This window comes from Aotus nancymaae, unplaced genomic scaffold (assembly GCF_030222135.1).
Source record: "Aotus nancymaae isolate 86718 unplaced genomic scaffold, 86718_ANA_hifiasm-v0.15.2.pri h1tg000004l, whole genome shotgun sequence".
Taxonomy (NCBI): domain Eukaryota; kingdom Metazoa; phylum Chordata; class Mammalia; order Primates; family Aotidae; genus Aotus; species Aotus nancymaae.
Genome location: NW_026988415.1, coordinates 59,250,425 through 59,274,098, shown reverse-complemented (window position 1 = coordinate 59,274,098; position 23,674 = coordinate 59,250,425). Strand labels below are relative to the sequence as shown.

At 34.3% G+C, this 23,674-nt stretch overlaps 1 protein-coding gene across 1 annotated transcript in view; it reads right to left on the bottom strand.

Annotated features, from left to right (window-relative positions):
- Window positions 1-23,674, bottom strand: part of CHM (CHM Rab escort protein) — a 188,365-nt gene that overhangs the window by 102,745 nt on the left and 61,946 nt on the right. The window contains exons 3-5 of the mRNA XM_012464454.2: window positions 18,712-18,784; window positions 15,854-15,978; window positions 2,827-3,214 (exon numbers count right to left, since the gene is read on the bottom strand). Of these exons, the coding sequence (XP_012319877.1) occupies window positions 2,827-3,214; window positions 15,854-15,978; window positions 18,712-18,784 (586 nt within the window). The remainder of the gene's footprint in view (window positions 1-2,826; window positions 3,215-15,853; window positions 15,979-18,711; window positions 18,785-23,674) is intronic.

Here is a 23,674-nt window from a genome sequence, read left to right as displayed (position 1 = left end):
ATTACAATAATGGAAATTAGACTGAATAATTACCAATTTTTCCTTCACTTAGCATGTTGATTCCATAATTATAAAGAGTATGGACTTACTTAGAAATGAATTTTCACTTTAAGAATTTCATCTTTGATCTTCTCTATTAGTCTGAGCAGTATGAAACTATACATATTTAACTAACCTATCCTGAGCTATTACTTTTTAAAAGGCTATATACATGAATGTGTATTGTAAACTGTAAAGCCCCACAGTATGTGTTAATTATATCACGATGTCTTTGAGGTCGAATGCATATAGAAATGTCAAGTAGTTTAAAGATACTGAGTTAGACTTTAGGAAAGAGGTAGGGATTTGGCCAGCCACAGTGGATCACGCCTGTAATCCCAGGACTTTGGGAGGCCGAGGAGGGTGGATCACGAGGTCAGGAGATCGAGACCATCCTCACCAACTCGGTGAAACCCTGTCTCTAATAAAAATACAAAAATTAGCCGGGTGTGGTGGCATGCGCCTAACTCCCAGCTACTCAGTAGGCTGAGGCAGGAGAATGGCTTGAACCCACGAGGCAGAAGTTGCAGTGAACCAAGATCACGCCACTGTACTCCAGCCTGGTGACAGAGCGAGACTCCATCTCAAAAGAAAAAAAAAAAAAAAAGAGGTAGGGCTTTAAGATAGATATTTGGCAATCATCCTAAACTTAGACGTTATTAACTGCAATTATCAGAACAGATGTATTTCTAAGGAGTGACCAATTGCCCCAATAGCATGGAATACATGCTTTCCATTTAGTATGCACTGAATATGTATTAAATGACTTACAGTTTAAAAACTGACAATAAATCTCCTGTATTACTATGGTTATATGTGATTTAGATACCTCTGATTTTGAAAATGAGTACAATAAATGATTATTAATTATTTTGTAGAATCTATTACAAAATGAAAACTCTGCAGCACACAGTCCCAACTGCCTAGTCCACTGCCTCTAGACATGTTTGGTTTTTACTTACAGTAAGAGAACTGGTTACTACCAGCCATTCAAACCCATGAAAATACCCAGAAGTCTCCTTCAGAGTATCTTCAAATGTGTCAACTTCTAATTTAACTGTTTTTTTCCTCCCACAACCAGCATTCATTTTCTTATACAACTGAATAATTTTCTACACCAATTCCTACAATTAAAACAGTACCATCTTCTACCACTTCCCTTTGCAAGACACATACTAAATTTCAGCTAACATAAAGGTTACAGACTTTTATGAAATAGCCTTGATTCTTAACCACATTTATATTATCATTTATTTAAGTAAAGCATTCCAAATTCCAAGTAACTACTTCAAAATGGAATTTTCAGACAAAGCCCATTTGTTATTTGACTTCTTCAGTTTTTACGTTTAACCTATTTCACAGAGTATTGTTCATGGGACCAGGAAGGTTATTAAAGAGCTAGGATTAAACTTCCATCCACAGATGAACAGCCAAGGTAATGTGGAAAAAATGCTAGATTTCAAATCATGACGGGGTCAAAGCAAATGCAGAAGGTGGGAGAAATAGTGCAGAAGTATGAAGTAGAACCAATGTAATAGCCAATAACGCAAAATCAGACACAGAGTGCTACATGACAGACAGAAAAATGGGTAGTAAAAAAAAAATCATATTTTCAGACATCAAGTTCAAAGGAAGCCAAGAGTATGAGGATACGGGATTTGCAGAAACAGCTTGTGGAGGGGAATGTATTGGTCCCTCTCTGTCCCCCTGGAACTTGAAGAAAGTACATTAAATTGAAAAGCCTAGTTCTGTGCTAGTTCTGTGTAAGTCTGATGTTATTTACTACCCTCTCCTACTTCTTTTCAATTCCTTATTGTTTGTTCTCAACTTGCAGGATTTAGTCTCTGATTTTCTCTACTGTTACTCTGCTCTGTACTGTAACCCTTTAAGGCCACAATCCTTTATCTTACTGGTTTTCTATTCTTTTGCACTAAAATAGTCTTGCTTCCTATAAACCCAACGCAACATTGTACCCTTCTAAGACCAAGGGACCTCCTGTGAAGTTACAGTGAACTAACATTCAAGTTAGTTATGTTCAGGAACATAACTGAAGACAATAGCATTCTTCCCAGCCTTCCTGCCTCTATGACTATTAAATTTTCCTCTTAAGCTTTCAAACCTGAACACATGATTTTTTTGTGACTTTTTTTTTAAATTATACTTTAAATTCTGGGATACAGGTGCAGAACATCCAGGTTTGTTACATAGGTATAACATGCTATAGTGGTTTGTTGCACCCATCAACCCAACATCCACATTAGGTATTTCTCCTAATGCTGTACTATCCCTCCCCTAGATCCCCAACCTCCGACAGGCTTCGGTGCGTGATGTTCCCCTTCCTGTGTCCATGTGAACACATGATTTTTAAAAACGCATTGGTTTACTCAGAGTATTCATCATAGTATAGTTGTGAAAATAGTTACTATACATAAAGGCTAAAAGAATTGATGGAAATTGACTTTAAATAATTTCTAAACAGGTCCATTCAAATTTTTCTTTTGAAAGAATTCACAGTGTCCATGCATTAAGAGAATATTAGGTTGTACTATGTGCTCAAGTACAAAAGTATTTTCCAAGTATATATTAAAAACATATTTAAAGCATTTTAATGTGAGCACCTTAAATGTGTTTTTAATCTGCACTTAAGGAATATTTTAAATGAATTACAAACTTCTAGCTACTATCTCTTTACAAAACAAATGTTCTGCATCTCAGAGAATTACAAAAATTGGGTTTATGGGCTCAGATACTGTTTTCAATGCAAAGATGGATAAAATTGGTACTTACCTTTGATACTAAATCAATATTAAATCTCCTGCCTTCTTTAATAATTTGCGAGTAAGTAATTTTATTTTTCTTTGGTTGCTCTGTGGTATCTTCTGCTATAGGCACATTTTCACTCATTTCCTCTGCTGAAGTTGATGGCACACAAGTTTTATCATCACAATGGTTTTCTTTTTCCCCTGTCACTTCAGCACCATTTACTTCTAGCGCACTCTCTGGATCACTGCTTGGAGTTTGTTCTATGAGCATTTCACAGCTCACAGTGCTTAATGACTCATCCTCCGTAGGCAGGCAGGCAGAATCTGCAGCTTCTGTGGAGTTTGTAGATGTCACAAGAGCATGATTTTTCTGCAGTGCACCAGCTTCTTCTACATCTTCATGCAAATCCTGACTAATAAGAAATTATAATAACAATCAACACCAGACTTTTGATAATTCTACCCTGCTACATTTTCATATTGCTTCAACTTTTCACAGCAACTTTTATTCCTTTAACCCTTTTATCAAGTTCAGTGTATGTTTTGACTATGTGACTCAGATCCTGAACATTCATCTGTTAATGTTTCAGTAAAATATGAAACACAATTAAGATTTGAAAAATACAAAGATTTCATGTCACATGCACATTTTTAAGAATTTAAGGCAGATGGGAATTGTATTTTGGAAGCAAATTACTATAGTGATGAAGAACACAGTCTTTTTTTTTTTTTTAATTGTACTTTAGGTTCTGGGGTACATGTGCAGATCATGTAGGATTGTTGCATAGGTACATACATGGCAAGGTGGTTTGCTGCCTTCATCCTCCCATCACCTATATCTGGTATTTCTCCCCTCGTTATCCCTCCCCACCCTCCCTATCCCCCCGCTGTCCCTCCCCCAGCCTCCCACAACTGACCGCAGTGTGTGATGCTCCCCTCCCTGTGTCCACGTGTTCTAATTGTTCAACACCAGCCTATGAGTGATAACATGCGGTGTTTGGTTTTCTAGAAGAACACAGTCAAGAATAATAGATCTTGGTTCAAACCCTGACCGTATGACTAGTAAGCTCTGTGAACTTAGACAAGTTATTTATCCCCTCTGAGACCAGCTAAATTACACGTCTATGACACAGACATAATATCACCTATCTTACAAGGTTGTTTTGAAGATTAAATTAAGTACTGCATGGAAAGAGCCTGATACAGTGCCTGGGACATAGTAAATGCTCACCAGTGGTAGTTATCAAAGATGATTATTATTGAGGAATTCCTGACTTGGTGATATGACAGAAGACCTTCAATAAAGGGAAAAAAATCTGCCATGAAAATATTAAGTTGGCCTATCACAATGTGGTATCTAATAGGACCTTTCTGTATAATTTCCTGCCTGTTTTAGTACTGATGTCGATTACTCTAGTGGAAGCCCCATTTCCAAATTTATTACTAGAGTTAACATCCTTAGTTCACCATTGTCTTGATTTATAGAACGGGCTCCCATTCAGTCTGCCTGCTTTATGAATATCGCTATGATATTTTATCCTCTACAGAACCCATTATTTTCACTGAGTTGCCACACTGCTCAATACCTGGCACAATGCCTTGTATGTGATAGGTCTTGGCAAGTAAAAATCTGCTAGCTGACTGCTCAAGAACTAACAGTAGCCCTTCCTTATATCAAATCTAAAATCTACCTCACAAAAAAATCTTCCTCTTCCTCAAACAGCCTTCCTTATTTACTAACCTTCTGGTTTAATCTCCACCTACTTTCCACCAGAGCATCTCTAATTCTGAATTTATCAATTCTAATTGCCAAATCGTGACAGTTTGTTTGGTTCATATCATGTGTTTCGTGCTTTTCTTCCCACACTGCATAATATCATAATTCTTCCATTCTCAAACATAGTCACACACGTTAACAAACTACTTTAAGAAAAAGTTTAAATTTCACTTCCAAGAAGTCTTCCTTAACCCAATTACAGTCATCACTCTATTATACCATGCTCCCATAATACAACATGCAGTTTACCTTGCATGTATTTATCCATTCCTTTTTAATAGTCCTTTGGTTTTCCAGTGTATGCTTTATCTTCTGAGTCAGACTGTAATTCCTTGAGGGAATACATCAACCCCCTCCTTGTGTGCCCTTCACAACACCTACCACACTGCTCTATAGATGTGGTATCTGATAAATGCTTGATGAATAATGGTTTATACATGCAAAGGATATTTTTGTTTCAAACATGAAACAAACTTATTGCAAAAAACACAAAAAATAAGGTCAAGAAAAAAACACTGTATTGTAAATCAGAAAGTCTAGGATCAGTGAAAAAAATAAGTGCCTCATTAAAAATAACACAATGAACACTATAAAGACAATGAAAGAATAAAATAACACTCAAATGTCAAGAAATAAAATGCTATATTTAGTGTTACAGTAATTCTAATAAAATCTAATAAAAAAACAGATTGATATCATTAATATTACATGAATACTTTTGAGATCTAGGAAACTAAAGTGGGGAAAACACCCACATTATTCCCTACATTCATCACTTAGGAAATACTTGGCAAGTCATTTAATCTCTCCGATTTACCACCTATAAAATGGAGATCAATCCACCCGCCTTACCTTTTATGAAACTGTGGTGAAATAAGTACACTAACAATGAGAAGTAGTTTATAAACTCTAAAAGGTTAATCAAATATGAGATACTAATCAAAAATAAGACAGTGTTAAACTACCACAGCTCAACAGTCAACTCAAAACCTGTATAACGAGGTTTTCTGCATTCACATGATGAAAGCTCTTTGGCCACATAAACACATGATAGCATGGCCATTAACAGCATTAAGAATGAAGAGTGATAATATGAAATGTGATTCGCATATTTTCTACAGAATTGTTCACACTCTGTATTCACTTTTATTATTTTGAAAACCAACAAAACTAAACTGTGTTCCATGAGGGATCCAAGGTGACAATTTTCAGCAGAAGTTCCATGCCTAAATTTTTTTTTCCGGCAAAAGTTGCATGCCTAACTCTTAAAGCAAAAGCTCCTTGTCTTTAATTTTAAGAAATGACAGGATAATTAATTACACTTTACAGATAAAACAGAATATGGTAACTTCTCTTATTACAGACTATGATGATGACACCGTGGAAATTGAACATAGCAAATGATCAGTCAGTGGCTCTCTATTACATTCTGATAGGGGACCTTAGAGAGTGAATGAAATATATTAACCAGTACTGGACAACCTGGAAGATTTAAGTCAAAATACTTAATTAAAGGTATAAGCAAAGAAAAAACTTATTCTTTGAAAATTTTTTCTATATCAATAACTATCATTTTACTGTTCTCCACATTATAATTTGGTGAGATTCCTGGCACTACAGAAAACACAAGCAATAAAAACACAATATTGTCCTCACTTCCCATTAAAAACAACCACAGTATTTTTGGAGTTCTGCCAAGGTGGAAGTTAATACCTAATGAGAAGATATAAAGATAGCCAAAAGCTCCTAAAACTCCATTTATGTCCTCAGTAAGCAAAATTCTGTTCATCTAAAAGGGCTATCTTCCCCAGATTTAAAACTTTTTAATGTGGTAAAAGACATTTTCTCAAAAAGATATTCAACCTTTCAGAGAAAACCTCAGAATACAGTAATAGTTCAATTCTATTAATTTAAAAGTGTTTGAAAACTATAAAAACGTATTTACCAATTACAAAATAATGTAGATGCATTATAAGCCCTCAAATGAACGTTGGTGTTCTAAGATATTACAATGATTTTAACATACACAGATGCTCCTTGACTTGTGACGGGGTTACATCCTGATAAACCCAATATAGTAAGACAAAATGCATTTAATATCCCAATAAAACCATTACAAAGTCAAAAAATCATAAGTCAAACCATCATAAGTTGCAGACTGTTGGTAAAGGAAAACAATCTGCATCATTAGGTTTTATAAAAAATTTCACTATCAAAATTGATTTCACAAATTTAATTGTGTCATTTACATTGCTAGCTTTAATTCCAAAGGTCATTTATAACAATAATTTTTAGATAATTTTTCTTCACAAAAACTGCTGAACACTGCTTTTTGTAAGTATATTTTTCACTGATTGCCACAATTCATATATTACTCTGAGAATTTGGAGGTATAAATTCTGATATCATCTAGTACTGCTTATCAATCAATAGTTATAACAAAGAAACACCTCGAAGTGAATGTGTCTTATGAATACCTTGTAACAGTCAGCCTTTTAGATGAGTCAAATGAAAAACTGAGAACCAGGTGTTTAATTTATTCAGCACAGGTGTTCACCATTTATCTTTCAGCCATTTGCACCTTTTCTTTCCCAATTGACTTGCTACAGATATTGTATTCTTTGATGTTTATACTTTGTGCTAAGGCCATTTATTTCTGATTCTCACAGTGTATATTTTACTGCTACCCAGCTGTTTATTCCTAAAATAAATGTTTAATGGCTACGCATAAGAATTACAAAAATCAGACTATCCAAAAATTGTTCTAGACAACACAACACAAAAAGTGAAATCAATTTTGAATTGCTGCAATATGATACACTGGTAGATATTTATGTCCCTGTTTGTTACCAACCTAAAACGTTAACACATACTGTAGAATATGGATGAAATATCAACCTCTTGTCATGTTTACCCAAGAACAAAACTTCATAAAATGGTGTGCAGCGGGTACTGTTGGCTGCTTACTCAACAACAATTACCCCTTTTCTCCTTGCTTCAAGAGCCCCAATTTTGTTCCAATACTAGACAAAAGTTGCTGAGTCCATGGGGATGGATCATGACAGATTAAAACCAGTTATGATAATTGTACTTCCCTTTGGGTCATTGATTTAGGAGTGAGTACATTACCAAGTTTTAGCCAATAAGATAATGAAGAGTCTGCTGGAGGCCTTTATTGATGACTTTCCAGTATAATAGAAAAGCATAAATATGTTCGGAAAACCTCTTCCCTCTTTTTCTCATGTTTAGAGAATTTTTGTTATGTGAGATCCTCTTTGAAATCCTGGCAAACATCTTGTAACTCTGAATGGAAAGCTAAGAGAAGTGTAGAGTAGCTGCCCCAGTGCTCTGATTGGCTGAAGCAGCACAATTACAAATCCTCTACCTACCCACCCACCCACTTACCCATGTACTTGTTTAAACCACATTTAGTTGGGTACTGGGTCACTTCTGGCCTAAAACACACTTAACTGTAGACAGCGATGAGTAATTTCCTCCAAATTGTAAAACTTACAAGTGATTTTACATTTTATTTTTATTCCTTTCTTCTAATTGGTATTATTGCTCAAGAAGCTCCTATTGCTTGTATAATTTTTAAGTTAAAATTTAAGAATTCAAAATAAATCAGTAGAATTTTAGATTCCTATTACAAAAAAAAATCTTTATTTTTGGTATGAATACATTAGAGAGATGGTTAATTTGAATGTAACAAACAAGTTTTCAACCTGCTTTAATATTATACCAGAAAAAGGGAAACAATGTTCAATAAAATGCAGAAAATAAGGCAGAAAACATACAAAGTTATTGTTAATATTTTAGCAAGATAAAATCTCTTCTCACTAAATAAACGAGATGACATTATGCAATTAACAAGCAACAATATTTTACCTAAGAATAATCTGAGTTTGTGTGACTTAAGTGTGAGTTAATATATTGCGCCTTTTAATAGTCTGTTAAAGGTCTAAAACTAGAAACAACAGCTACTTTTATTTTTCCACATAAACTAATAAACTATTCCATGGTAAGAAAGAACTCTCATACACTGTTGGTAGGAATGCAAATCAGTACAGCCATTATGGAAAACAGTACAGAAGTTCCTCAAAAAATTAAAAATAGAACTATTATATGATCCAGAATCTTCACCCTCACTACCAGGTAGATAGCCAAAGGAAATGAAATCAGTAGGTTGAAGAGACATCTGCAGTCCCATGTTTATTGCAGGACTATTCACAATTGCCAAGATATGGAATCAACCTAAATGCCCATCAATAAATGAATTAATAACAAAAATGTGGTATAAATACACAACAGAATACCACTCAGCCATAAAAATAATTAAATCTTGTCATTTGTGACAACATGGATGAGCCTGGAGAACATTATGTTAAGTGAAATAAGCTAAGAACAGAAAGAAAAACACTGCATGATCTCACTCATATGTGGAATCTAAAAAACTTCATAGTGGTTACCAGAGACTGGGGAGAATAGGAGGGAGAGTGGAAATGAGGAAGAGGTTGGTCAGTAAGTATAATGTTACAGTTAGGCAGGTGTAATAAATTCTCGTACTCTATTACACAGTAAGGTGACTATAGCTGATAGTAATACACTGTATATTTCTTTTTTTTTTTTTTTTGAGACCAAGTCTTGCTCTGTCGCCCAGGCTGGAGTGCAGTGGCGCAATCTTGGCTCACTGCAACCTCCGCCTTCTAGGTTCAAGTGATTCTTGTTCCTCAGCCTCCCAAGTAGCTGGGATTACAGGCGTGCACCACCACGTCCAGCCAATTTTTTGTACTTTTAGTAGAGATGAGGTTTCACCATGTTGCCCAGGCTGGTCTCAAACTCCTGATCTCAGGCAATCTGCCTGCCTCGGCCTCCCAAAATGCTGGAATTACAGGTGTGAGCCACCACACCTGGTCTGCATTGTATATTTCAAATAGCTAGAAGACATGATTCTGAATGTTCTCACAAAATAATAATAAAGGTTTAAGGTGACAGATATGCTAATTAGCCTGATTTAACCATTTGATCATTCCACATTTATATGTATCAAAACACATTGTACCCCATGAATGTATACAATTATTATGTATGAATTTAAAAAATCCTATGGTATATAAACTGGTCTCAACAACTAAAGAATATTGTATTCTTCTCATAGCTTCCTAACACTGGGAGTTAGGCACTTTAATTTCTCATTACAGATATAACTACATTACAATACTTTATAGTATTCCAGTGAATTAAAGAAGTAAATGCACTTTCTAAGGCGCTAGTCTTCACAAAGGAATACTTTATTCACTTGGTGGAACGGTTCCCTTGATATGCATACATGTGCTTACTTGATGACTGAAATACAACATGATACAATGGAAATAGTATCCGTTTTTTAGTTAGAAAAACACAAGTTTAAATTTGGCTGCACTATCTCTGGCATTCCCTGAGCTACAGTCTGTCAGTAAGAGGTACCTATAGTTCATGCACATGGCTGTTGCACAGAATAAATGAAATACGTAAAGCAACAGGTTACAGCAGTTGCCACAAAGATAATATCCGATAAACGCTAGTCCTTTTTCATTTCCCTTCCATAACTCGATTGTGTAATCACAAAAAATCACTTCAATCAAAAACAATCTTAGTATAGCAAAAATATTTTAGGTCCAAAATATTAAGTAGCCCACTTATTGTAAGGAGGAATCAGGAAAACAGAGCTCTGATAAAACAATTTGGATAGTTCTTTAGAGTTTATGATGCTCAAACCTAGCCTATAACAGCAGAATAATTACTGCAATTTACATTTTAGTATTTAGCCTGTTTTGCAATACCGAAAGTATTTAATGTTGAAATGATCATGAAAACCTTTAGGTTGAAAAATACTTCAGAATGTTTTTTAAAGTCATGGCAATCAAAAAATAACTATCCTATATATTTACATTAGAATCCAGTAGATTGACTTGCCACATACTTTGAGGTATTTTCCAAGCAGTGGTAATGGGTTTGCACCACTCCATTTGAATTCTTGCCCAGTCCTCCTTGCAATCAAAGATAAAATATTAGGAGGCTATCAGTATAGCTATAATATTGTTTATGGCCAAGAAATACACATTTTACTCTTCCTTAATGTTGCATAATCAAGTGGCATATGTGAAAATCAAACCATAGATTCTAGCCTAATAAACACCAACTCTATAAATAAGCTAAGTCATCTGGTTTAAAGTGATAAGACAAGGCATAGTATTTTAGTCTTCATATCATTATAAAGTCATTTTTACATGATGTTTTGGAAATTTACAAAAATATTTAAAACAGTATCTCACATATATAGTGCACCAATGATTCAAGTTTGACATGTATCTATTTACTTGCTTGATACAAGTAAATACAGTAGACTCTTGGCATGAATGACCTTACAAAGAGTAGTACTTTTGGTAATTTGTCATTTGGCCAGATTATGGATTTGAATTGCATATGCTGAGAAAGTATGTGCAAGAACAATATATTCAGCAAATGTGAGACCTCAAATGCTTGCCCAGCATTAGTGTATAATTAAAATGTCCTCAAGAAGTGATGACAACTTTCTTTCTGGGGAAAAAAAAAATAGGGCTCATTAAATGAGCCTAAGGATAAGTAGAAAACACAATTAACCTGTGCCATACGGCTGCAGATAGAAAACACATGACTCACAAAAGAAAATAGATTCTTAAAAACAAAACTAAACCAACAAATTAAAAAAGCAACCAGTGGAAAGAAAGGTGTAAAACCTTTTCTCTTTACTGAACACATAATTGTCCAGATAGAAAATCCCAAGTAACCTATAAAAAAGCTTCCAGAACTGGGAAGTTAATTCAGCAAGATTTCAAGAAACATCCAAGATCAAAACATAAAAGGCAAGTGCACTGCTACACAGTAGCAATGAGTATCTGAAAACCAAAATTATAAAGACAATACCATTTATAATTGTTCAAAAGAAAATTAAATATTTAGATATGCAATTAACAAAATGTACGGGATCAGTATGCTGAAAATTACAAAATTCTATTGAAGAAAATCAAAGATGAGCTTCATAAACAGAGAGACATACCACGTTCATAGATTGGAAGACACAAAATAATAAAGAGGTCAATCCTCCCAAACTAATCTGTAGTATTAAGGCAATTATGATCAAAATCTCAGCAAGGTTTTTTTCTTTTTTTAGACATAGACAAGCTTATTTAAACATTTATATGGAAAGGCACAACTCTAGAATATATAAAACAATCTTGACAAGGAAAAATAAATTGGGAGGAATTTACCTGACAGTAAAGCTTATCGCATAGCTGCAGTAATAAAGGCAATGTGGTATTGGTGGAGGAAAAAACATATAGATCAATGGAACAGAATAAAGAACCTCATAATAGACTCACCCAAGTACAACCAACTGATTTTTGACAAAGATACAAAAGTAATTCAACACCAATAAATGGTGTTGAAGCAACTGGATATCCTTAAGACTGAAAAACAAAAAAGAACACTGACTAAAACGTAAAACATAAAAATATAATTTTTTAAAAAAATAAGAGAAAGTCTATATCTATAAGTAGGCAAAAAGTTCTCAGACTTCACACCAAAAGAATAATCCAATTGATAAATTAGGCCTCATCAAGATTAAAAATATTTGCTCTGCAAAATATCCTATTTAAAGAGGATGAAAAGAAAAGCTGGAGACTTAGGTAAAATATTCTCCAACCACACATCTGGCAAAGGACACATATCTAGAATTGTTTTTCTTTCTTTTTAGTTCTGAAAACTCAACAGTAAAAAACTAATCCAATTGAAAAAACAAGCAAAAGACATGAACAGACACATCATCAAAAATGGTATATGAATGGAAAATAAGAGAACATGAAAAAATATTCAAAATTAGAAATCAGAATGGCCAAAATAAGAAAGTGACAACACCAAATTAAAGTAAATATGTGGAGAAAATGGATTACTCACATTTTCTGGTGGGAATGTAAGTACAGACCCTCTGAAACAGCTCGGCAGTTTCTTTTAAAGCTAAACATGCAATTACCATATGACCCAGCAATTACAAGCTTGGGTATTTATTCCAGAGAAATGAAAACTTTTATCCTAGACAAGGTCACATAAAAATCTATGCACAAAAATGAATAGTAGCTTTATTTATAATAGCAAAAGCTAGAAAGTCAGATGTTTTTCAATGGGTGAATGATTAAACAAACTGTAGTAAATCCATTACCGTGGAATTATTATCAAAATTAATTGTAATAAATATTACATTACATTACATTAATTGTAATGAATAGTAATTCAGTGATGAAAAATGAACAAACTACTAATGTACACAATAACGTGGATGACTCTCCAGGAAATTATGCTGAGTGAAAAAAAGCCAATGCCAAAACATTACGTAGTATACAGTTCTACTTATGTAACATTCTTAAAATGACAAGATTATAGAGATGGAAAACAGATTAGTAGTTGTCAGGAGTTACGGATGGTAGAGGTAAGAAGTAGATCATATGTGCTTACTGAAAAATAGTACGGATCCTTGTGGTGATGGAACTGTTCTGCTCTATAACTTGACTGCGACAGTGAATACATGAACCCACAAATGGGACAAAATTGTATGGCACTAAATACACACAAACAAACTCCATATCCACAAAACATAACATTAACATCAATAACACATGTTTCAAAAAGCAATGACAAAAAGCCAGAAACCTGTACCATATTTTTCATTACTTACAAAACAGTATCCTGAAGACCGGGCAATGTAACCTTCAAGAATGTCAAAGATCTACTATATAATGATACTCTTACTCAAGAGGAAATAAGAAAATTTTCTAGATAACAAAAGCTCATCTCTTAAAATGGTACAATTTTTATTCTAACCATTTTTAATACTCATCTTTCTAAAACGTACTTCAAATCCTCTACTTTTTTAAGTGGAGGATAAAGAATATTATTTAATTTTGCCTGAAGACAGTGGGGTACAATTATGATCATCAACTGTTATACTGTACTATAATACAGTGATGGCCTTGAGGTATCTTCTGATATAAAAAGCCATTTACCCATACACTAAATGGCCCAAAGTCTGCTTTCAGCTTGCCGCTGCTGTCTTCTCCTTTATTAGTCTACCAAGTAGCACTTAAAATGATAGCATGTTAGAGCCTAGCGAGACTTCTGAGATCACCTAGTCCAAACCCTTCATGTTTTATTAATGGCAAAACACAGACTCAAAATAGAGACGTCTCTTGCTCAGTATCACATAGCAAGTTAAGGACTAGTCTCCATGTGGTTCTCAGTGTGCTTGCTTCTAGCAGGTAACCCTTTCCTATTTGTTGCTTTAAACTACAATGCTAGGAGAAACACACACACACACACACACACACACACACACACACACACACACAGAGAGAGAGAGAGAGAAAATGAGGTTGTCAGAAATATGTATTAAATAAATAAGGCTTTCGATTTAAGTCAGTGAGTGCCGGTGATGACCTCTCATATAATGTAAAACTTTGTGACAGCTATTTTGGCCCTAGCCCTTTTCATATAATTACAGGTTTGTGAATATGATCCAATAGATTAAGGATGCCACAGTGTTGCTGGGGTTAAGCGAGATATTGTTAGTCCTATTTACCCATGTTGCCAGCACTTACTATAGACAGCCCTGATAGATGGATTTTCTGATTTTCTCTGCTTTCCTGGATGTTCTCAAGGCTTTTCCTGCTTACTATGACAGTAATAACCAGCTAACTTTTCCAAGTGAACTAAGACGTATAGAACGTTATCCCCGTTCACTTTTTGCTCCACACTCTAACTGCCAAGAGAAACATATAACAGAGTTCTATTTCATTGTCTTCAAACAAACCTTCCACCACCAACCATTTACCTTCTCACTTTGAGAAGTTACACAAATGAAACTGAAGAGATCAGGAATTGAAAATGAGATAATTTTCTTTGTATTCGAAATGCATAAACTCAGCCATTAGAAACTATTAACCTCAATTGTCATAAAAAGTAATCAGAGGCCTTGAAGTAACAAAAGTATAATACCTCTCAGAAGGCCAGTGTGACTGTCACTATACTGTAGTCAAGTATTATTCATGGGCACACAAGAAAGTTACCAAATATTTATTCCTCATTTCATTAAGGCATATGTCTTTTCAGTTGAAATCATCTTCTTTTTTAAATCTTTCAGCACTGGGCTCTGAACAATATCTAGTGAGCTGTACCTTTAAATACCAAATGGCATTTAGCATTATAAAAATTATAATCTATACCTAATATTTCAAAGGCTGTGCTTTTGCAGAAAATCACAGAACACAAACTGTATATTATGGGAAAAAAATTCTACTTACATGAAAGATATGAACATAGGTTAAGAAGTTAAGCACATGTTCCCAAACTTTTCACAGGCTCACATTTAACACGCTGCCACGACAGTGATGTGTAAGATAACAAAGCATATCCTGAAGAATCTCTGGTGTGTTGAATTTTAAATTTTAATTACTATTAAAGTGCCTGCCAGTCTGATGTTCTAAACCTCTGGACTCTGTAACTACTTGAATGATTTAACTATGTGATTATTACCTTTCAACCTGTCGAACATATGTCATTTGAAAAAGTAAACTATTCCAATTGTTTTTAAACAGTGAGTCTCTCACTCAGAAGGAGATACTTAAAACATTGTAACTTCCCATTGTTCTATCCTAATTTACCAAAATATGTACTCAAACATCATGCCCACATGATTTAATTTTTTTATTCAAAACTTGTAATCTTCCATTTTGCTACACTGAGTATTATCCAAGAAAGATGGTATAGTTGGAAGAAACTGGAGCAGGAGAAAAAAACTCTGAAATTTAATCTTAGGCTCTACCACTCCGGAGCTTGGGTGTGGCCCTGCCATTTACAAAGCCATGTGACCTTCTGCAAACTACTTAATCTCTTTACGCTCCATTGAGGATTCTGTAAAAACTTCAACTATTAGTACTACTATTTGCCTTACCCTACCACACAATTGTTTTAAGGAAATGAGATAATATATTTAAAACAGCTTGGTAAATTCAAAGGCATTAAGGTAAGATGTTACCATTACTACCGAAACAGAGAAAACTGAGAGTTCCATTTAAAAACAGGCAAAACCAGCATATCAATGTGCCTTGTAGCAGCCACTGCCATATAAATCTTTATTGTTGGCTTCTTCTGAAGAAGAGTAAAAAAGTCATTAACTTAGTTTACCTTCAGTAAAGATTTTTCATACCTGGCATAACAAAATACTTCCACATGTTGAATAGTTTTGTCCTTCCTGCTAAGAGCAATGGCTTCTTCATTTTCAAGGATATGGTCTTGCCACACTGGACTGTCATTTACAATGTCACTGTTTTCCTAAACAAAACACAGATAAGAAGTTTTAGTGAAAGTAGCCAGTGTGAAACATGTAATTTTTTGAGAAAATTCACTTCTTGTCTAAATTCATGCTTATTTCCTCTCACCAAAACTCAAAGGATATTACCTCAGAGTCACCAAACAAAGTCCAACAAGTGTTCCAACTTCAAAGAAAGGAGAGCAAAAAATTTGTAAAATCTGTATTATCAAAAACTAGCTCTGATTTACAGATTTCTATCAGGGTAGATGAAATTTTGAAAAAGTCATTCAGACATGGCTGTTTGGACATTGCTTAAGAACTAGGACAACTAACCCTCTATCTGCTGAGAATCAAATATCAAGTATATCTGTTATATATATTACTTGTTAATAAAAACAGAGGGTTTTTTGTTTTTTGGGTTTTTTTTTACATTTTTTGGTCAAAACAGCAGAGTCAAAATAAATTCATTCTATTTATTTTCAGATCTTTTAAGGTTGGTCACAAGTCATGTCAAATTTTTATTACATGTAAAAGTACTTTTGAAAAATAGTCAGCCCAGTATAACTAAGGGCTTTATAATAATTAGTCCATGAATACCTTATAAAACAAGAAAGACAAGTTGAAAGTGGTCTGTTAAATTTTTCAGTAATTATATTTTACGGAGTATTTGAATACAGAGCATTTTTTAAGGTGTTAAGATTACCTTTTTCAAATGTCAAGGATGAATTTTTAATCTGTTTAAAATTTTAAGCTGTTTAATACATGTTTTTCTCAAGGAAAACTTTTTGAAATTCTATTATACATACTCAAGGAACTGGTAGGAAAATAGAATTACAATATCTTTTAAGTAAATTCATCTCAGAAAATTTTGAAACTTACAAATTTCATAAAGGCAATACATATTTTTAAAAGGCTTCGTTGTCCTGAGTTTAACATTTTAATCTGAAGAAAAGCAGTGACATACAGCTCTTACTATCAAGTATAATATTACATAGTATTAAACATCCCAATGTAAGTAGAAGAGAAGGCAAAGTACAAGAATTTTGAATGTGTAGACAGGAGGTTATCAGCCTAGGAAAAGAACTGTGGAACAGAGAACCCCCGGGGGTGGAGAGAGAAAAAGACAGTGGCAGAGTCAAGATCTTGTAGTGAAACAATCATTAAAATAAACACAACTTCAACAAAAACATTTTTATTTGAATAAATCTAAAACATTACCAAATTTCTTTTTTTTAGTTTCCATTTAGACAATTGGGGTATATTATTGCTGGTCTGAGAATCTACACTGAATTTTCTCATGCAAGTACTAAATATGCCTAAAAATAGTGACCCTTACGCACACTTCCCAAAAAATAAGGTACAAAAGAGTTTCTGATCAAAGTAAATACATGAATATTTAAGCATATAGACAAAACAGTTAAATATCTACTCATTTTCTCTCTTACACAGTTTGAATTATTATAGGAAATGCTACTTTACAAATATTGCTTGTTTCTCCATACTCATTTCATGCAACAATATTCAAACTGCATTTTCACAGCATCTTCAATATCAATGTTTTTGTCATCATGAGAGGCACTTTTTAAATTATGTACACCATTAAATGAATCAATCAGTACAACGATGCTCAGCACATGATAAATGCTGAACAAGTCTTAGCTAACTGAATACAATTTTCTAAACTAGATCATCCTCCTTTCCAAACATTCTAAATTCTTTTGAGATACAGCAGTTTCTGATTCTCTGTATAATGCTCTCAGTAGAAATTTCATTTCAAGCCACATGTACCCATCTGAATAAGATTAGGACAATTTTTAAAACTGTCTTATAAAAGTTGGCAAACTCCATAACTGACTCTCCATATTATGCTATATAGGATCCCTATAAAGTTTCTTTATAATTGTATTCAACAGCTTAGTATTAAGATCCTACCCTTAGAAAGTAATTACTGAATCCATACTAAATTTCTTTGATTTTTTCTTTTTGCTGATTCTGTCAGGTTACCTCTACAAGTGCAAAGCCACCACTGAGATTATTTCAAATTAATTTATCTTCCCCAAATTGTTAGGAGTATTTTGGTTTTTGTTCAAAATATACTAACTCTAAGAGCAACCTGTAAATGTTAGATTTTATAAGGACTGGGTTATTTTTTCTAAAGATTATTTCGGGGAAAAAATTATTGTCTTTTATTTGGGCATAAAGAATAATTAGGAAATGGCTATTAAGTACATACAGTTTACTCTTCAGCCAACATTTATATTTATATGTCTTTTTTTTTTTTTGAGACGGACTCTCACTCTGTCACCCAGGCTGGAGTGCAGTGGCCCAGTCTCAGCTCACTGCAACCTCCACTTCCCGGGTTCAAGCTGCCTCAGCCTCCTGAGTAGCTGGGAATACAGGCGCATGCCACCACGCCTGACTAATTTTTGTATTTTTAGTAGAAACGAGATTTTGCCATGTTGGCCAGGCTGGTCTCAAACTCCTGACCTCAGGTGATCCGCCTGCCTCAGCCTCCCAAAGTGTTGGGATTACAGGCATGAGCCACCGCGCCCAGCTTCTGTTTATATTTAAAGAGGGATAAAGACATTAGAAAAATATTAGCTGAAACAGTGACTGCATAATTTTTTGTAAAATAAATGAATAAAAATAAAGAATCAATCCCCCATTACAGATGAAGCTTAGGATTTTCTTCAATGTAGGGTTACTATGTAACATACAACTAAGCAAATTAAAATGTCAGATATAAACTTTACCTGATATTCCTTTAGCCAGGACAACAGTCCTGAAAAGCTAAAACTGGCCCAGTTTCCTCCATAGTAGCTTCTTCTGTAACAATTAAAAAAAAAAAAAAAAAAGAGTAAAGAAAAGGGTATAAAAATCAATTCACTGATGTTCATCAACAAACCGTCTTTTACACTTAAACTCACTTCACTTTTTAATATTACTGCCTCAAGAGTTCAAAAGTACATATAATTGGAATGCTTATATAAGTGGAAGTGGTAGGCTGACAGTGGGCCCCTCAGATCCCAAAGGAAATTTTTCATCACATAAGGAGTTAAAAAACGTCTTTGGCTTCCTTAAAGCTTTCTCCACTGATTATGTGAACAGCTTGATATGGGTACTGAGCAGCTAACATGAATATATATGACTCCTCTGTTAAGAAAAGTGGCAAGGAAGAAAACCTTGATGGATCTCAAAGAAAGCTATTGAAAAACTGCTAAGTTTTCTCTAAGTACTTAAATCTCCTCCTCCTCCACGACCGCCTCATCACCACCAAACCCATCTCCAACACAAAACACACACATACACACAGACACACAATTGGCTCCTCTAGATAAAGGAGAAGACCTTGTATTATTCTTAGCCTTTAAAGTCAAAAATAAAAGATGACCCTGGGAAATAGTTATTCATATCACATCAAGCCATTTGCAATACGTATAACAGGAACAAAATTCTCACTAATAACTGGGTGAGGTATTATTCTTCATTCCTCAGTCCTGTGAAGATCACTGTTTTGCACAACCCAGAGGTCTCCTAACCAGGATCAAGTAAACCTTGTAAACATTATACCATTAAGTGGGAAATTTTTGCAACCAGAACTCTTTAATTATTCACCGCATATTAGGCCTCCCAATCCTTGTAAAACTACTTGCACTTACTGACTCTGTTTGATGAGCCCCAAGTACACGTGATCCCACCTACAACACCCATACTGGTTCTGGTTGGAAGAGATTCTTGATTTTGTTCCTATTTTCATTTTTGCTTCTCTGCTTCTCTAATGAAATAAAAATCCATGAAAGCTTTTTAAAAAAATAAACAAAAAATAAATATCTAAAATTAGTCTTCCAGCCAGGCACAGTGGCACACACCTGTAATCCTAGCTACTCAGGAGGCTGAGAGAGGAGTCCTTGAGCCCAGGAGTTCAATATTAGTCTGTGCAAAATAGCAAGACCCCATTATAAAATAAAATAATGAAATGAAATAAAATAAATAAGAAAATAACTCTTCCATAATGCTACTGGAGATCATCTTCCAATTCTGATTCACAGGTCTGAAAAGTAAGCAGATTTTAGGCTAGGGGCATTTTACCAAACAAGTACTGCTTTGCTCTAACAGGGAAATCAAATGGCTTCGAAAGTAGCTTTATTACTATGTACCATCAGACAGTCTCTTCGGAAATAATGTAAATTCATACACTATCCAGACTCTCCAGTGGGCTTTAAAATTTAGATAGAATTTCAGCTATAGTAGCAATTCTAGATGGCCACTCTTTACTAAAATGTTGGAATCAAGAAACCTACAAGCAATGACCCCTTCTGTCCGAGAGAACAACGAAAGAAGGAGAAGGTGGGCAATGACAGGTATAGAGAAGACAGAGGAATGTTAGAATTTGAGGTTTTCCTATAGCAATTTATACTTTCATCTCTCTTGCCTAATAATAAACTTCTGCTATCTCTTCTCATCCTCCAAACATAATACTCAACAAAACTAGAAAATATCCCAGGTGTTGGAGGGGGGAAAAAACCTGAAACTACTTACTCTTTATTTTTAGTTGAGATATTTAGATTTATTTGGGTTCATGACAAAGTCTTAAGTGAGCAGCACTGGCTAATGGGTGAAAGCTTCAAGATCAAAGTAAAATTAGTTGAATGGATATACCAATATATAAGTGATCAATATATACCAAAAATCTAACATTGGGGACAGACAGAAGTTTCTTTGGACACAAAAAGCAATTAAAACTATTGATAAATTAGGTTTCATCAAAATGAAAAACTTCCCCACAAAATACATTATTTTAATAAATGAATGGCCCAGACACAAACTAGGAGGAAATATTTCCAAAAGATATCTAATAAAGGCTTGGTATCCAAGATATATAAAGAACTCTTTCAACTTAATAAGACAAATATTAAAAGGTAGAAATGAGCAAAGGGTTTGAAAAGATACTTTACAAAACAAAGTGGTTAATGAGCACATGAAAAAGTGCTCAATATCATTAGGTAAGTGCATATCATAATAGCATTACAAATGAGCATATAAGACACTGTATGTATCCACCAAAATAATTTAAAAGATTGTCAATACCTGGTATTGATATGGATGGCCAGAATGCTCATATATTTTGGTGAGAGTGTAAAATGGTACAAGCACTTTGTAGAAGTATCTGGCAGTTTTTTATGAGATAAATATACACCTATCCTATGATCTAGCAATTTCAATTCCTAGGCAATTACACATGAGAAAAGCATATACTGACAAAAATACTTGTACAAGTCTTTCCATGCAGCTTTATTAATAGCCCCAAACTTATAATAATCCAAGTATCCATCAACAGGAGAATGAATAAACAAAGTGTTGCATATCCATAAGATGGATATCATTCACCAATGAAAAGGAATAATTACTTGCTAAATACAACATGAATGAATCACAAAACCATTATACTGAGTGAAAGCCCCAGCCAAGGAGTATATACTATATGATGCCATTTATATGAAATTATGAAAAAAGTTAATCTATGATAAAAAGTATCACAAGACTGGGAGTGGGGACAGGACTTGACTGTGATGGGGCATGAGGGAATTTTGTCTTTTATCTTGATAGGGTTCTTATTACGCATTTGTCAAAACTTATTAAATGGTACACTTAAGATCTGGGCATTTCACTGTCTGTAAATTTTATCTAAAAAAATAAACAAATACTAAACTCTAATTAGTGATATGTACACTGAAGTGTTCAGGGCTGGAGGGATTGGGTGTGTACAACTTAATTTTAAATACATAAAACAATAAGATGAGCTGGGCGCAGTGGTTCATGCCTGTAAGCCCAGCACTTTGGGAGGATGAGATAGATGGATCACGAACGAGGTCAGGGGTTTTGAGACCAGCCTGACCAACATGGTGAAACCCCGTCTCTACTTAAATATACAAAAATGAGCCAGGCATGGTGTTGCACACCTGTGATCCCAGCTACTTGGGAGGCTGAGGCAGGAGAATTGCTTGAACCCAGGAGGCGGAGGTTGCAATGAGCTGAGGGTACACCATTGCACTCCAGCCTGGGCCACAGAGCGAGACTCTGTCTCAAAAAAAAAAAAAAAAAAAAAAAACAGTAAGACAAATTGATGGATGGATAATAGAATCAATGCATGGATAGTTACATGATAAACAAAATACATCAAAATGTTAATTATAGAATCTAGGTAGTGGAAACATACGTGCTCACAGTACAATTTTTTTTCAAATTTTCTATATGTTTGAAAATCATCATAAAATAAAATTTTAGAATAATAAAAAAGAAAAATAGAAAAATAAAAATAATCTAACATGAGTTCTCAAACACTGATATGGTAATTTCCAAGGTGTTTTCTGCTATTATCAAACACCTGAGAAAACTCTAAGAAGAGCCATCTTGCTGTTTCTTTCCATTATTAAGTGACTTGAGGTCAGTTCATGGTCAAATCTACTTTTCTCCCCTATACTTGGTGGTCACACGGTTTTTGACAGAGCTAACTGGTTCTAGTATTTTTCCACACAGCTCCAATTTTCAACTTTTCCTGTTGATGTACTCTTAACATCAGCATCTGATCTCATCCAATTATATGTAAAAGGTGAAAGCTGATTTTCATCACTGTAGTTTTTCTGACAAAAGAGGTTAACAAACGTATTAGTAACTCATCAGTGTAGATTTTGACTAAACTCATTTTGGTATTTGTATGATTCTAAATATGGTTTATAATCTCCCTTGCCAGGTGTGGTGGCTCACACCTGTAATCATAGCACTTTGGGAGGCTGAGGCAGGCAGATCACCTGAGGTCAGGAGTTTGAGACTAGCCTGATCAATATAGTGAAACCCTGTCTTTTAAATAAATAAATAAATAAATATCCCTTAAAAGCAAAGCAAAAGACTTTGGGTATCAAAGTCAATATGACAAAAAGAAAAAAAAAATCAATATGACATTCTTATATGCTTTCAGTGGCAATATTATAACAAAAATAGTAAAAATTAAAACCCACAGAATATTTTTTAATTTTATCTTTAAAGATACAGCTTTAGAACTCTGGCATTCAAATTCAATTATAAAACATTATTTCCACTATCTTTAAAATTGCTTCTGTAGGGAATAAGGCTAGGTTATTGGTTTTGTTTCTAAAATCTCAGAGATGTGATTTACTTTAATGACAAAGTAAGAACTTCATGACGCAGGAAAAATACGCAAGATGGGGGTATGGCACATTTTCTGCCAACTTACTGTCACAACTGCCTCTGTACATCAAGTAAAGGAAAAGGGTACTTTATGATAAAGGATGAAATTTATCTCTATTGCCAGGAACACTATTTTATATGATGTAAAAGACATCCTTAAAACAGTCTCTTTGCGGAACTAGAAAATGAATATTCACAGTATTTAAACAACAAACACAAAGTTAATGTCTAAAGGCTTCTAACATTACACGATGGGATAGTAACCTAAAATTTTCAACTAAAATAGTGAATATCGTAAGTGGAACATTTTTATTTTCAAAGGCAAAAAAGCTCAATGATTACAAAACTGAGGTATTATTCTCCATTGTGTGAAATGATGACCTTAAAGTTATAGAAAGGGGAGCGGCCAAGATGGTTGACTCATATGGTTTGGCTGTGTCCTCACCCAAAATCTCATCTTGAATTGTAATCCCCATAATCCCCACATGTCAGAGAGGGAGCTGATTGGAT